The following is a 16629-nucleotide window of genomic DNA, read 5'->3' as shown; positions in this document are numbered from 1 at the left end:
AGGCTCTTCGTCTAGTGATAGGGTTCGTTTTCTGCTGCCGAGCCTTGGAATGTGTTTGGTTTGTTTGTATTTTTGTTCGTCTTTTTCATCTATTGATGAAAAAACTTTGTTTTATATTATGGTTACTTTTGCAAAAAAAAACAAAAAACAAGGTTAATGTTAAATGTCTCATTTTTATGATTACAAATTTGTATAGTACAAACATACAATGCACAAAATTATGAATTTACTAAAAGTGCAAGTGAAATCATAACATGCATAAAATTGTGAATTTACTAAAAGTGTGAGTGGATACGACGAATGTATGAATTTTATATAAACTGAATCACCTAGAAAACGTGTCCTTGTACAGCTCTATATCACTAGTTACGATATTTGATCAAACAGACAAACAACACAAAATGGCCACTACTGGATGCAGTATTCCGGTGATCGATTTGAACGATTTCCCCAACCACTTATCCAAATTGATATCGGCATGTGAAGATTGGGGATGTTTTAGGCTGCTCAACCACGATCAAATCCTTCCGGCCACGCTCATGTCGGATATGAAGTCAGTAGTCCGATCACTACTTGATTTACCGGAGGAGATCAAACGCCGGAATGTTGACGTCATCGCCGGAAGTGGTTATATGGCTCCCTCAGTGAAAAATCCGCTTTACGAAGCACTTGGATTATACGATCTGGCTAATCCTCGTGACGTCGACAACTTCTGCTCTCAATTGGATGCTTCAACTCATCAAAGGTATATTTTTTGTAAAGTCCACGAGCACCGTTGATTAGCGAGCTCAGTCAACGGCCTGAGTTTTATCAAAATCTACAGTCGTTATATAATTATAATTATAAATTATAAATATTATTATTATTATTATTATTATTATTATTATTATTATTATTATTATAATATAAAACTATATTATAATAGTACAAAAAATTATGTTATAAATATAAATATAATATATAGTTACAAATATAAAATGGTATCACACACCACTTTTTGATCCATGTACACCTAATTATCTATTTTAACCTTAATTATACATATAATAATAATATAATTTCAACTTTCTAGGGACATAACTGTAATTATATGTGATAAAAGTGTACATGGATTAAAAACACTTTTTGATCCATGTACACCTAATTACCTATTTTAACCTTAATTATACATATAATAATAATATAATTTCAACTTTCTAGGAACATAACTGTAATTATATGTGATAAAAGTGTATATGGATTAAAAAGTGGTGCATGAAAATCACCTCCCAAATATAATTTATAATTTATTTATATTTAATATTAATATTTATAATTAAAATGTAATAATATAATTATAAATAATTTATTATAATTATTTGAGATGAAAAAGGTTAGATCGGCGGGGAACCTTTAACCCCGTGCACCCTTTGGATGCCAACTGCCTACCGGGTCGTGTGCAGTCCCAGGCAAGTGTGGTCGAATTTATTATAATTATAGAGTAATTGTTTAACTGTAATAGCTAATTTTCTTTTCTTTATTTTATTTGTAAAAATAAAATTTCTTAATGTTGTATGCTTCCGTATAGAGTTGGATTATGTCAATTGTGTGTTTCTTTTGAAATTAGAAGTACGTTCAATTATAGTAATGTTATGAATTGGGATAATGTTGTAACAGAGACACAATTAAGAGATATGCTGAAGCAGTACATGAGCTGTTCGTGGGGATTGTAAAGAAATTAGTTGAAGGTTTAGGGGTGAAAAATGAAAATATTGGATTTGAGAATTGGCCATGTCAATTCAGAATAAACAAATACAATTTCACCCCTGAAAGTGTTGGCTCCCCTGGTGTTCAACTACACACAGATTCTGGTTTTCTCACTATTCTTCAAGATGATGAAGGCGTCGGTGGTCTAGAAGTTATGGACAAGTCAGGTGAATTCGTTGTTGTCGATCCGTGGCCAGGCACCCTTCTCGTTAACCTTGGTGACATGGCAACTGTACGTCTCGAAACCAGTTTTGTCAGCTTGTATTTTTGCTAAGTAATGATACATGTGCTTAAGAGATGCTGAATGAGATTTTATGGTCTATAAATTAGGTGTGGAGCAACGGAAGATTTTGCAATGTAAAGCATAGGGTACAATGCAAAGAAGCAAAAGTACGCGTGTCAATTGCATCGTTCCTTTTAGGTCCAAGAGAGGCGGTTGAACCGCTGCCAGAACTTGTGGATGATGTTCATCCTTGTGTGTATATGCCTACCAGCTACGAAGAGTACCGAAAATTGAGACTCTCGAAAAAGTTGCAGGCAGGGGAAGCTCTTGAGCTTTTGTACACACCAAGCTTCAAGAAGTCACAAACAATGGTTGATTCAGTCCTTAGTTCTTGAAGAATAGACTTTTTTAGGGTAACATAGAATTGGCTCTGATCCACATTAATACAAATTAGTACTAATTAATTACTTGAAATGAGTGTCTCATTGATCAAGATCTGTATCTTTATTACATATGTGTAGGATGGTGTCACAAGAATAAGTTTGTTTATACTCTATAATACATTATTGTCGTAAATCTTTGTGTCTTTACTCTTTAGCCATCAGTTATGTCGTACAGGCTACCGCGCAACTCATCACCAATTTGTTTATGAACCACAATAGCTTTTCAGCTCATATATTGATCAAGCGCAAAATTGGCCATCCCTTTGATTGATCCAAATAAATTCTATAATCAGTCATCCAAATTGATATTAGCATCCTCAGAGTGGGGTTGTTTTAGGCGGATCAATCAGCATCATGTATTTCTGGCGAAGCTCACGTTGAAGATGAAGTCAGTGGTCAGATCACTCCATTTACCAATTAGAGATCAAGCAACAAACCCTTGGGGTACTATTGTTGGTGCTAAAATTACTGATCTCATAAGATTATAACCAAATGTTTAAGTAATGACTGGTAGTTACCTGCCTCTCTTATCGAGATGTCAGGAGTTCGACTCCGCTGGACTGCAACATTGCAATCAATGTTATTCCTGACCTGAATGAAGTATCCACCCAGGTCGCATTTCGCTTAGTGAGGGGCAATGGGGAGGGGGCGTTTTACCGGCCATGCCCTCGGATTGTTCCGGATTTCTTTCAGGGCAGTAGTTGGGGGCGGGTTATGTAACTACGAGAGATGAACGCGTGGGTGGTTAAGTCCCTAGAGGCCGGGATGATCCCAAATTGATGTAAACAAAAATGTTTTAAGTAATGACTAAATATTTGACCAGAATTACAAATACAAACCAGAAAGAATAATTACCTTACACACTCAAACTTGGAGTTATTTTAGATAGACAACTTACGCACACTGAAAATTATAGATTGACAACTCACGCAAACTAGTAGAACACCCAGATTAACAATGACAATTTGGGGTTTTGAGAGAACAAAGAATTACATTTGGAAAAACTAAATGAAACCTATATATGTATGAATCTCAGACAGGGCCGGAACATTTAAGGGACAAAAGGGGGTATCCGTCCCCCTCGATTTCGGGGGAAAAAAAAGTTACACTAAAAAATTTTTTTTTTTACGAAAAAATAAGGTTTTTTTTAATGTTTAACCCCCTTCGATTAGTTTCTTACCCCCTTCAATTAGTTTCGCCCTCTCTTGAGTCGGGGTCAAGTTCCGCCACTGATCTCAGACTTTTCGTGACAATAATTAGACGTCTAAGTCTAAGGAGTGCGTTTGTTGGAGGTTTTATAAGATTTCGTGTAGGGTAAAATAATCGATGACCGGAATAGGGATGGCGCCCGCGGGGGACGGGCGCGGATCTTATATATCCGCGACCCGCCCGTCGGATTTTTTTTTGCTCGCCGAGACCCGTTACATGCCCGCGGGTAAAAAAACTTCGCCCATGCACGTGACCCGCGGATACCCGTGACCCGCGGGTAGACCCACGGGTAATAAAAATTATACAACTTAGTTAATAAAATTTTATAAAGTCAAATATTTTTATTAGTTATATGTATAAAGTTGTATTGTTTCGTGATTTTAGTCTCTATAGTGAATGTTCATATGGGTTTGGGTTGCTGACTTCATAACCCCATACCACACATGATGCAAGTGTGCATATAGGTACATCTCATTTGATTTATAATAAGTTAACTTGTTTGCTTTTAAAAAAGAATTGACATGAAAAATTAACGGGTTTTACCCGTGACGGGTAGTACATACCCGAGACCCGTAGGCGGGTATAATATTTTACCCGTACCCATGTCCGCGGGTAAGATTTAATGATTTTAACCGCCCATCGCAGATCAGATACCCGCGGGTCACGGGTTTTTTCTCACCCGTTGCCATCCCTAGACCGGATAAATCACTGAATCGTAGTATCACTTTCCGAAAGTAATTATACGACTCTTATTGCCTGGGTTACACGAATATCACTTTGGGATAAGACAGAGATAATTCTTGTTTTTGGCACAAAACAAGAATCCTTTTGCTTAAGAGTATTAAGGTGTTTTCTTTGTATGTGTGTATTACTTCTTCTCTTCACCCCTTCTCATGAATGATAATCTATCTATATATATAGGCACCCACAATTATTGGTAAAGATATATATAATATCAATTGGCCTATTAATAATATATATCTTTCATAACTTTAACAAGTGGTTTCATGAACAAATACTATCATTTCCATTATCAAAGAAAAGGTTGTCACTTTTCCATAAGATATGTTATACTTTTCATTACCAAACAAGAGTGATTACAAGTATTATCCATTCCACTTATTAAAGCAAAAGTGATTACATGAATAATACTTTCATGATATGATTACAAGTATTATTCATTTCACTTATCAAAGCAAAAGTAATTAGAAGAATAATACTTCCATGAATCACTCAACCTTTTAGATAACACACCAAATCATAAATTTCATGCTAAATGTTTTATGTAGCTTCTTGTGCTTCCTCTTCAAAGGTAGCACCAAAACACTTAGTGAAATTTAACATGAAAATGTCGTGCTGCCTCTTCATGGGTAGCACGAAAATGTCGTGCTGCCTCTTCATAGTTAGCATGAGAACACTTAGTCAAATCTCGTGCTGACTAAGAAGACATATCATGAGAACACTTAGTCAAATCTCGTGCTGTCTAAGAATACCTAGCACGAAAAACATTTCGTGCTTACTAAGAAGACTAAGCACCACAACTCGTGCTTACTAAGAAGACTAAGCACGAAAATACTTAGTCAAATTTTGAGCTGACTAAGTCATTATAGTGACTAAAGGAAAACCACTTGGGTCCGGGTAATCTATCACTTAGTGGGTGTACACTCCGTACCTCCTAACCCATTTACAAGTGTAGACTAAATCCCTCAATTACACTAAATTTCCAACAATCCTCCCCAATTTAGTGCAATTCGTTTCATGAGAAATAAACAAATAAAGCAAAACTCATGCATAAATGAAAATATCTTGAAGATTGAATTTTCACCTTAGTACATTACACATTCCAAATATTCGAGAATCAGGGTGTTCTAAGAATTGAACCCTTCAACCCATTTGAATACCTGAAAATAACATACACATAAGTTTTCAAATACTCTAAAGCTATCCTGACACTTTACAAGCCATGTGTCCATATCCTTTCATGATTGCATCCAAAGCTAAAAGTCCAAAGCTTTCTTGAAGCGGCAAAACTTCACAATCACATAGGTAGTTCATTTCAGTCATGCACCTGCTATTGCACTTTTCAAATAAACCATTAAGAAGCTAAACTTCATCCTCACCTTCAACAGGTCTGAGTACATACCATACCTTGGGATGATATAAAATTTTATGTACTCCAAATTTCTAAGTATAAGCCTTCCGCATTGAATTCAACTTCTAATTTTCATCAGAAGGGAATTGGGTATCTTATAATTAGAAATTTATGTGGACTTTAAACCCATCCCTTTAGCAGACTTATTAACCAAGTCTCTAGCTAATTCCTTCGTCAAGTGATCAGCTAAGTTCTGTTGTGACCTCACAAACTCTATAGAAATCACCCCATTCATGATGAGATCACGAATCATGCTATGTCTGACACCCAAGTGTCTAGACTTTCCATTGTACATCTGGCTATAAGCCTTTGCTAATGTAGTAGCACTATCACAGTGGATAGACATAGGTGCTATAGGTTTAGGCCACAATAGTATCTCATGAATCAAGTTTTTAGGCCATTCTGCCTCTTTACCAGCAGCAGCTAAAGCAACAAACTCAGATTCCATCGTTGAGTTGGTAATACAAGTTTGCTTCTTGGAAGCCCATGAGATGGCACCTCCACCAAGCAAGAATACCCAACCAGTTGTTGAAGAATGGTCTTCAACATTGGTTATCCAACTCGCATCAGAATATCCTTCTATTACAGAAGGAAATCCACTATAAGATAAACTATAGTCCATAGTTTTCTTTAAATACTTCAGTACCCACCTAATTGCTTGCCAGTGATGAGTACTAGGATTACTAGTATATCTACTCAGTTTTCCCACAGCAAAAGCAATATCCGGCCTTGTACATGTCATGGCATACATCAAACAGCCAATCACCTGAGAATACTCAAGTTGTGATACAGCTTTACCTTGGTTAGGCATAAGCTTCTCACTTGGATCTACAGGTGTACTCACAGGAGTACAGTCAAAGCAATTGAACTTCTTCAACACCTTCTCAATATAATGAGATTGAGAAATAGAAATTCCTTTGCTTTCACGTTTAATCCTAATACTAAGGATAACGTCAGCCTCCCCCATATCTTTCATGGAGAACTTTGAAGACAAAAATTCTTTTGTTAAATCAACCTGACATTGGTTAGTTCCAAAGATTAACATGTCATCAACATATAGACAAATAATAACTCCTTTACCAGAATCATCAAATTTGCTATATACACATTTATCTGCTTGGTTTAATTTAAAACCACTAGATAAAACCACTTCATCAAATTTCTGATGCCATTGCTTAGGTGCTTGTTTTAAACCATATAAGGACTTCACAAGTTTGCACACCTTGCCTTCATTACCTGGCATGACAAAGCCTTGAGGTTGGTTCATATAAACCTCCTCATCTAATTCACCATTCAAGAATGCTGTCTTCACATCCATCTAGTGAATAACCAGATTGTGAATTGTAGCCAAAGCAATCAACAGTCTAATGGTAGTGATACGTGCCATGGGAGCATAAGTATCAAAATAGTCAATTCCAGACTTTTGTCTAAAGCCTTGAATGACTAACCTTACCTTGAACTTTTCAATAGTTCCATCCACCTTCATCTTCTTTTTGAAGATCCATTTGCAACCCAAAGGTTTGCAACCAGGAGGTAGATCAGCTAACACCTAAGTATTATTGCCCATGATGGAATAGATCTCATCATTAATTGCTTCTTTCCAGAAAGCAACATCCTGAGACCTCATTGCTTCATCATATGTTTTAGGATCATCATCAACATTGAAACAATACGAATATTGGGTAGAAACATCATCCCTGGAACCTCCAACTAAGTATAGTTGAAAATCTGGTCCAAATAATTTAGGTTTCCTTTCTCTTTTGCTTTTCCGAAATTCAAGTGACCGATCAACAACCTTTTCAGAGACTTCATCATTACAATCCTTATTGATTTCATTGTTACTTGGAATCATATCCTTTGGTCTAGATATAGATGAAAATTGATTTTCATCAAAGATTGCATCCCTTGAATCAATCACAGAATTGATTGAGACAAATTCATTCGGCTGTATTACATAGAACCTATATGCCTTGGAATGTTCAACATATCCAATAAAAATGCAATCTATACCTCTTTCACCTAAACTTTTCTTTTTGGGATCAGGCAGTCTTACAACTGCCCTACAACCCCATACCCGAAGATAATTCAAGTTAGGTTTCCTTTTATTCCAAAGTTCATAAGGTGTAATCTTGTTTCTTTTGTTAGGAAATCTATTAAGCAAATAACAAGTTGTTAACATAGCTTCCCCCCAAAATCCTTCACTTAAACCCGAATAGGATAACATGGAATTAACCATTTCCTTAAGGACCCTATTCTTCCTTTCAGATATACCATTTTGTTGTGAAGTATAAGGAGCTGTGGTCTCATGAATAATACCAACGGATTGGAAATACGATTGGTGTAGCGACCCGACAAATTCGTCATTGACGGCGCCGACTACTTAGGTCCCGTTACGTGGTCGTAGTCCCTATATGAGACTCGTTTGACTAAAATTATGTCGCATTCATTTGAAAGTACACGATTTGAAAAGTTCAGTTTACCAACGGTTCAACAATAAGTTTAAGTTTACAAAAGTAATAAAGTATAAATGAAATAAACTTGCGACATAATATAAGTTGAAAATCACGGTTGCTATAAATAGCGTATGTATGTATGCTTGACCCCAAGCAAGTATATCAAAGTGTGCGCATGTATGCTTGACCCCAAGCAAGTAATCAAAGTGTACGCGGAAGCATGTATCAAATAGCCAAGTATGAACCTGAGAAACATATAGAAAACTATCAACGAAAAACGTTGGTGAAATCATAGGTTTAAGTAAGTAAGTGAGTAAAAGTAAGTCGAACCACAAGATTTGCAACATTGATGAAATAGTAGTACATTCTAAAAGTTAATATTCACGAGCACCCAATTATCAAGGCTTAACATTCCGTCCGTTGAACCCCATTAATAGTGCTAGAACAACACTATTTCTCGAAAATATATTTCATCCGTAGACGGTAGCGAACCGTCCGAGATGAGGGTTTGTCAAACCCATATGGCCATACAACATAAGTTCACGCCTACACTTACACACTGCAAGATTAGCTAATGATAATCGAATTGAGGATTTTGTTCTAAACTCGTATGTAGAATGTTTGTTTTCCTCTACTTGTGTTCACTTAGTTAAAAAGAAATGTTTATGTTTTCTCATCCCAAATGTAAGTTCAAAAGAGTAAAAGTGGGACTATGATCTCACCTCGAGTGCACGAGTATAAAAGTACTTCACAAAGTAAACGTGTGCATGATAGTTGCTTAGCCTTGACCTAAACAAGTAAGTTGTATCAATTAACCGGTTACGTCACAAGGTCGGGCGAAATGTGTTCAATTAGTCCTATGGCTCGTTACGACACGAATAGTATAGTATGTGAATCACGTTGTCAAGTTTCATGCAAGAATCAAGTATAAACGAAGATTAGAACGATTGCATAAACGTTTGTTTAAGTTTGACTAAAAGTCAAACTTGGTCTAGTCAAAGTCAACAAAAAGTCAACACGTTCGGGTCGGGTCCCGAACTATTTTTCTGTGCTAATTATTCATATATAAGCATGTTAGAACAAGTTACATGTGAATCGGAGGTCCCTAGCGTGCCAAACATTTTTCATATTTTGACCATGTAGGTCAGAATCAAACCATGCCTATTGTCGCGCCGCGACAAAGGCTGGCCGCGCCGCGGCGAATAACGGGTGCTGGTACCTGGTCAGTCTCAATTGTTCAAGTCTCAAACCCAAAATTCAAACAAACACAAAACACAAACCGTAAACACTTAGAATGCGTAGCTTATATCGTTGGAAAGCTCTTTTGACAAGGAACACAACTAAGTACATATTATCAATCAAAACGTGCATTTAAAATAATCAAATTCTCGTCAAATGTTCAATGAACGTTCATAATCAAAGTTTCAAGTTTGTAAAACGCGTTTCATGATTCGGGCAACCAATTTACATGTATGATATGCCGTTTTGAAGGTAATGAAACATACATTACAACTAAACACTCACAAATAACATTCCACGACATTTAAAGCATCAAAAGTTCATCTTAAGAGCTATCAAACCCTAACCAAGAATCACAAAATCATTAATCATGTTTTTGAAGTTTTCTTAATCAACCTACGCATCAAAACGAAGCTAGTGATACTAGTAACACAATCAAAACATGAACTTTAACAATTTAACAACATTAACTCATCCAAAATGCAAGATTAAGCAAACCTATTTTCAAGTTCATGCTAGTTACTCCAAAACAACAAATCGAGCAAACAAAACATATATTCATGTTATACACGAGCCATAGACACTAACTAACACCATTTCAAGTATATAAAACGAATTTAGAGAAATCTAGAGTTTTAGAAATATTACCCAAATGTGAAGAAATTTGCACCAAAATGTAGAGGATGAAGAGAGGATCACGAAAATGTAATTTGTTTTGATGTTTGCTTCCTTGAAAAGATTTGGATGATGATTCTTTGTTGAGAGGATTTGAGAGAAAAAGGAAGTAGTAAGAATGGTGGTGGGTGTTCAAATGAATGAGTGGTGGAGATGGTGGGTTGACTAGTTGACCTAGTCAACTAGTTTGCCCACTAGCCAACTTTGGTCCCTCGAGTTTAAAGCGGGTGCGGGAATTAACCAAACGAATTATTTTAAAAATGATAGAGTAAACGAGTGATATTATAATTAAATAACGGGAATATTAAGAACGTAAGTTAACGAAAGACACGAATTTAGATAACAAAAGATATTATTTAAAAAAAAAGACGACGTTAAAATAAATTTAACGGAAAAACGCGGGATGTTACATTACCTACACCTTAAAAGAAATTTCGTCCCGAAATTTAGTTGGAAGTAGTAGTCGTTGTTTCTTCCTCGAGATCTTGCGTTGTCGATTCTACGAATAAGTGAAGGTACTCCCTTGGGTATTTCAATGAACTTCGACAGTCGGGATTTTACGTCGGTTTAAAGTTTGGTTTCACGATTTATAGTTTCAACCGGTCCTCCTTGGAAGTGAGGTTTATCATTGATAGTAAGTTCATCGAAGAGGATAACAAGTTCTTGTCTCGCAAGACACGCCTTTAAGTTTGATACACAGAATGTAGGATGAACGGAATTTGTTTGAGTCGGAAGTTCGAAGCGGTAAGCAACGGGCACAACACGCCCCAAGATTTCAAAAGGACTAAAAATATCGCGGATTTAGCTTTCTACATTTCCGAAATGGACTACACCTTTTCAAGGTGCGACTTTTAACGTTACGCGGTTTCCCACTTGGAATTCGAGAGGTTTACGTTTAACACTTGTATGGCTCTTTTGGCGACTACGGGCCGTCTTGAGCCTTTCTTGGAATTGAATAATTTTCCGGTTGTTTCATGAATGAGTTCGGGTCCGGTGGTTCGCTTGTCACCTACTTCGGTTCAACAATATAAGAAAACGACATTTACGGCTATACGGGTCCTCGAAAAGTGTGACGTTAATACTCGAATGAAAATTATTGTAGTAAGAGAATTTGACTAAAGGCAAGTACTTTTCTCAAGTAAATTTGAAGTCGATAACACGAACTCGTATTATGGTTTCCAAAGTTTGAATCGTATGTTTGCTCGGTCTGTCGGGTTGTGGTTGATGTGTTGTACTCATGTTTAAATGTGGTCCCGAGGCTTTTTGTAAGGCACTCCGAAATCTAGAAGTGAAATGAGAATCTCGATCCGAAACGAGGTACATTTCTTTAAGGTATATTTGAAAAAGTTTGTTAGGACTTGAAAGCGTTAGATAGAACAAGTTTCTCAAGAAATTCGCGCCGCGGAAGATTTATCGGTTTTCGAAAATGTTCGTTAGGACTATTCACCCTCGTGGCGAATGCTAGTATAGTGTGAAGAGTCTCTCTCTCCATTGAGAATTTAGGTAGAAGGTTTCTTTATACGAAAGTACGATTGTAATGCGGAAGAAGTTTCTGCCTCGATATGAGCATAACAAGCATATCGTAGTTCGTCGATAAAACTGTGCGAAAACGAGATAGTATACACGTGTAACATATGTTTGAAGTTGAAAGAATTTGTCATTCCTTCGGAAGCATGGGTATGGTTCGACAATAATCGAAGATGTGTCCCTGGTATGGTTGTTATCAACATTCTCGGAGTTTTCGGATATTCAAACAAGAAAAATGAAGTCATGTACATGGCACATGGTGGTGATTAGGTTGATCGAGTCCAATCACCATCACGAGTCATTAGAACTTTGGTATGACTTACCATAATATAACCACGTTGATCGAGTGTCGTTATATTACGCTAACTCATACCTCCATTCCCACATCACTCCATAACATCAAGTTCGTGTAAATGTGAAGATCTAGAATGAACAAAGTGTAACGACGTCTCAAACGTGACTCGTATTGAATCGAAAGAATTAGTGCAACTCTAAAGAAGCGTTCCCCGAGGGAAGTGTATAAATGATTGTTCACGTCAATGCGGTTCAAGTCAAACAATAATGCATTTAGGCACGAAATGAGTAACGAATCATGATAACTAATCGTATGCAACCGTAGTGATAAGTGTTGATGACGATACTCACCTAGAGTAGTGATGGTAGTAACACCAAAAAGTAGATAGTAAGAAACACCAGTGGGAAACCGATAGTAAGTTGAAACGGTGGCGAATAACAATCCGGGAGACAGAGTTCCCGAACAAGTGTGACTAATGAAGTCGTCGTCATCCACACGTGTATGAATCTTGAATTTACGCGTGTTACCAGAAAGTTGCAGAATACGAGTTCGTATGATGAAAACTTGGTACCATTAAAAAGTTCACCTAAGAATGATTCAAGTATAATGCACAAGTAGTCAAGTAAGTGCTATCTATAGCAAATGTATGTCAAAATGCAATGGCTACCTATCTGGTTATAGTCTAGATTCACTAATGCGTCCTAACGACTCTGTCAGACACACTAATGCACATCCTAGTTCCCTACAACCAACGCTCTGATACCATCTGTAGCGACTCGACAAAATCGTCATTCACGGCGCCGACTACTTAGGTCCCGTTACGTGGTCGTAGTCCCTATATGAGACTCGTTTGACCAAAATTATGTCGCATTCATTTGAAAGTACAAGATTTGCAAAGTTCAGTTTACCAACGGTTCAACAATAAGTTTAAGTTTACAAAAGTAATAAAGTATAAATGAAATAAACTTGCAACATAATATAAGTTGAAAATCACGGTTGCTATAAATAGCGTATGTATGTATGCTTGACCCCAAGCAAGTATATCAAAGTGTGCGCATGTATGCTTGACCCCAAGCAAGTAATCAAAGTGTACGCGGAAGCATGTATCAAATAGCCAAGTATGAACCTGAGAAACATATAGAAAACTGTCAACGAAAAACGTTGGTGAAATCATAGGTTTAAGTAAGTAAGTGAGTAAAAGTAAGTCGAACCACAAGATTTGCAACATTGATGAAATAGTAGTACATTCTAAAAGTTAATATTCACGAGCACCCAATTATCAAGGCTTAACATTCCATCCGTTGAACCCCATTAATAGTGCTAGAACAACACTATTTCTCGAAAATATATTTCATCCGTAGACGGTAGCGAACCGTCCGAGATAAGGGTTTGTCAAACCCATATGGCCATACGACATAAGTTCACGCCTACACTTACACACTGCAAGAGTAACTAATGATAATCGAATTGAGGATTTTGTTCTAAACTCGTATGTAGAATATTTATTTTCCTCTACTTGTGTTCACTTAGTTAAAAAGAAATGTTTATGTTTTCTCATCCCAAATGTAAGTTCAAAAGAGTAAAAGTGGGACTATGATCTCACCTCGAGTGCACGAGTATAAAAGTACTTCATAAAGTAAACGTGTGCATGATAGTTGCTTAGCCTTGACCTAAACAAGTAAGTTGTATCAATTAACCGGTTACGTCACAAGGTCGGGCGAAATGTGTTCAATTAGTCCTATGGCTCGTTACGACTCGAATAGTATAGTATGTGAATCATGTTGTCAAGTTTCATGCAAGAATCAAGTATAAACGAAGATTAGAACGATTGCATAAACGTTTGTATAAGTTTGACTAAAAGTCAAACTTGGTCAAGTCAAAGTAAAAAAAAAGTCAACACGTTCGGGTCGGGTCCCGGACTATTTTTCTGTGCTAATTATTCATATATAAGCATGTTAGAACAAGTTACATGTGAATCGGAGGTCCCTAGCGTGCCAAATTTTTTTCATATTTTGACCATGTAGGTCAGAATCAAACCATGCCTATTGTCGCGCCGCGACAAAGGCTGGCCGCGCCGCGGTGAATAACGGGTGCTGGTACCTGGTCAGTATCAATTGTTCAAGTCTCAAACCCAAAATTCAAACAAACACAAAACACAAACCGTAAACACTTAGAATGCGTATCTTATATCGTTGGAAAGCTCTTTTGACAAGGAACACAACTAAGTACATATTATCAATAAAAACGTGCATTTAAAATAATCAAATTCTCGTCAAATGTTCAATGAACATTCATAATCAAAGTTTCAAGTTTGTAAAACGCGTTTCATGATTCGGGCAACCAATTTACATGTATGATATGTCGTTTTGAAGGTAATGAAACATACATTACAACTAAACACTCACAAATAACATTCCACGACATTTAAAGCATCAAAAGTTCATCTTAAGAGCTATCAAACCCTAACCAAGAATCACAAAATCATTAATCATGTTTTTGAAGTTTTCTTAATCAACCTACGCATCAAAACGAAGCTAGTGATACTAGTAACACAATCAAAACATGAACTTTAACAATTTAACAACATTAACTCATCCAAAATGCAAGATTAAGCAAACCCATTTTCAAGTTCATGCTAGTTACTCCAAAACAACAAATCGAGCAAACAAAACATATATTCATGTTATACACGAGCCATAGACACTAACTAACACCATTTCAAGTATATAAAACGAATTTAGAGAAATCTAGAGTTTTAAAAATGTTACCCAAATGTGAAGAAATTTGCACCAAAATGTAGAGGATGAAGAGAGGATCACGAAAATGTAATTTGTTTTGATGTTTGCTTCCTTGAAAAGATTTAGATGATGATTCTTTGTTGAGAGGATTTGAGAGAAAAAGGAAGTAGTAAGAATGGTGGTGGGTGTTCAAATGAATGAGTGGTGGAGATGGTGGGTTGACTAGTTGACCTAGTCAACTAGTTTGCCCACTAGCCAACTTTGGTCCCTCGAGTTTAAAGCGGGTGCGGGAATTAACCAAACGAATTATTTTAAAAACGCTAGAGTAAACGAGTGATATTATAATTAAATAACGGGAATATTAAGAACGTAAGTTAACGAAAGACACGAATTTAGATAACCAAAGATATTATTTAAAAAAAAAAGACGGCGTTAAAATAAATTTAACGGAAAAACGCGGGATGTTACAATTGGTCAATGTATTCACCTCCCCTATCTGTTCTAAGTCTTTTAATCAAAGTCTTTTGTTATAATTCTACTTCAGTTTTAAATACTTTAAATTTATCTAATGCTTCATCCTTAGTATGTAACAAATAAACATAGAAAAACCTAGAAGCATCATTAATAAAAGTCACAAAATATTTCTTGTTCCCTAAAGTAGGAGTAGCATGCAAATCACATAAATCACTATGTATTAATTCCAAAAATTTAGTATCACGATGTACATTTTGAAATGGTTTCTTAGTGATCTTTGTTAATATACACGTTTTACACTTTTGATTGTTCATGTCAAAGGCCGGTATTAATCCATCTTTAGACATATCTTGCATTCTTTTAAAGTGTACATGTCCTAGTCTAGCATGCCAAAGTGTAGAATTATTTATGCTAGAAGTAGATATAAAAGCAAAATTAACATTCAAGTGATTAATGTTAAGTCTAAACATTCTATTGCATAAATAACCAAAACCAACAAACATACCATGTTTTGACAAAACAAACTTATCAGATTCAATCACTTGTTTATAACCACAACAATTTAACACACTACTGGAAACCAAATTTTTCCTTATTTGTGCTACATGCAAAACATCAAACAAACAAACAGTTTTTCCAGAACTAAAACACAAATTCACACTTTCACGTCCATGAACAGAGGCTGTTGACTCATTTCCCATATGAAGAATTGATCCATCAGTCACGGACTCGTAAGTCTTGAACCAAAATCTATCCTTGCATACATGGGTGGTGGCTCCCGAGTCAACCCACCACGCGACATCATCATCCTGCACAAAATAAGCCTCAGATATATATGAAACATAATAATTCTTATTTGAATTATTAAATATATTCTGACCTTTTGAGTTGTGGTTGTTTAAACCATTTCCCGAACCGCTTGTGCTGGATCCTTTGGCATTATTATTACAAAAAATGTAACAACTCGGAAATTTCCGACCAAATTTAAACTTTAATCTTTATATGTTTCTGACACGATAAGCAAAGTATGTAATATTGAATCTCAAAAATTTTAAACTGTGTTCATACATTCATTTGACCGCGACCAAATTCCGACGATTCACGAACCATTATGTTATTAGTTATGAATATGGATGAATATATATATATATATATATATATATATATATATATATATATATATATATATATATATATATATATATATATATATATATATATATATATATATATTATAACTCGGAAACGTTAACTAAGTATAAAGTGTATAATACCTTACATGAATATATTTGTTTCAATATACGTTTAATATATTATCGATGGAATTATAAGATAATATCAAATGATTGAGTTATCAAGATTCATTATGATACGATTTACATGTGTCTGTTGAGAGGTCCACTTTGAATTAGGAAACCTTTCCTTTTAACGGTATTCAGAATAAATGGTAAACTG

At 35.9% G+C, this 16629-nt stretch overlaps 1 protein-coding gene across 1 annotated transcript; it reads left to right on the top strand.

Annotated features, from left to right (window-relative positions):
- The first annotated feature begins 293 nt into the window (after nucleotides 1-293).
- On the top strand, nucleotides 294-2531 carry LOC139896607 (2-oxoglutarate-dependent dioxygenase DAO-like). Its single transcript, XM_071879254.1, has 3 exons — nucleotides 294-745; nucleotides 1657-1978; nucleotides 2077-2531. Exons 1-3 carry the CDS (start codon nucleotides 402-404, stop codon nucleotides 2362-2364), a joined length of 954 nt encoding a protein of 317 aa, XP_071735355.1. The 5' UTR covers nucleotides 294-401; the 3' UTR covers nucleotides 2365-2531.
- The last annotated feature ends 14098 nt before the right edge of the window (nucleotides 2532-16629 follow it).

The sequence above is a fragment of the Rutidosis leptorrhynchoides genome, chromosome 3, assembly GCF_046630445.1.
Source record: "Rutidosis leptorrhynchoides isolate AG116_Rl617_1_P2 chromosome 3, CSIRO_AGI_Rlap_v1, whole genome shotgun sequence".
In the NCBI taxonomy this organism is placed as follows: Eukaryota; Viridiplantae; Streptophyta; class Magnoliopsida; order Asterales; family Asteraceae; genus Rutidosis; species Rutidosis leptorrhynchoides.
The sequence above is the reverse complement of the archived record's forward strand: the minus strand, read 5'-3'. Positions and strand labels throughout refer to the sequence as shown.

Bases quoted from the DNA above. Each gene is read 5' to 3' on its own strand.
- LOC139896607 (XM_071879254.1), top strand. From the start codon at position 402: ATGGCCACTACTGGATGCAGTATTCCGGTGATCGATTTGAACGATTTC. The intron at 746-1,656 runs GTATATTTTTTG...ATGTTGTAACAG, and splicing joins GATGCTTCAACTCATCAAAG to AGACACAATTAAGAGATATG. The intron at 1,979-2,076 runs GTACGTCTCGAA...TCTATAAATTAG, and splicing joins ACCTTGGTGACATGGCAACT to GTGTGGAGCAACGGAAGATT.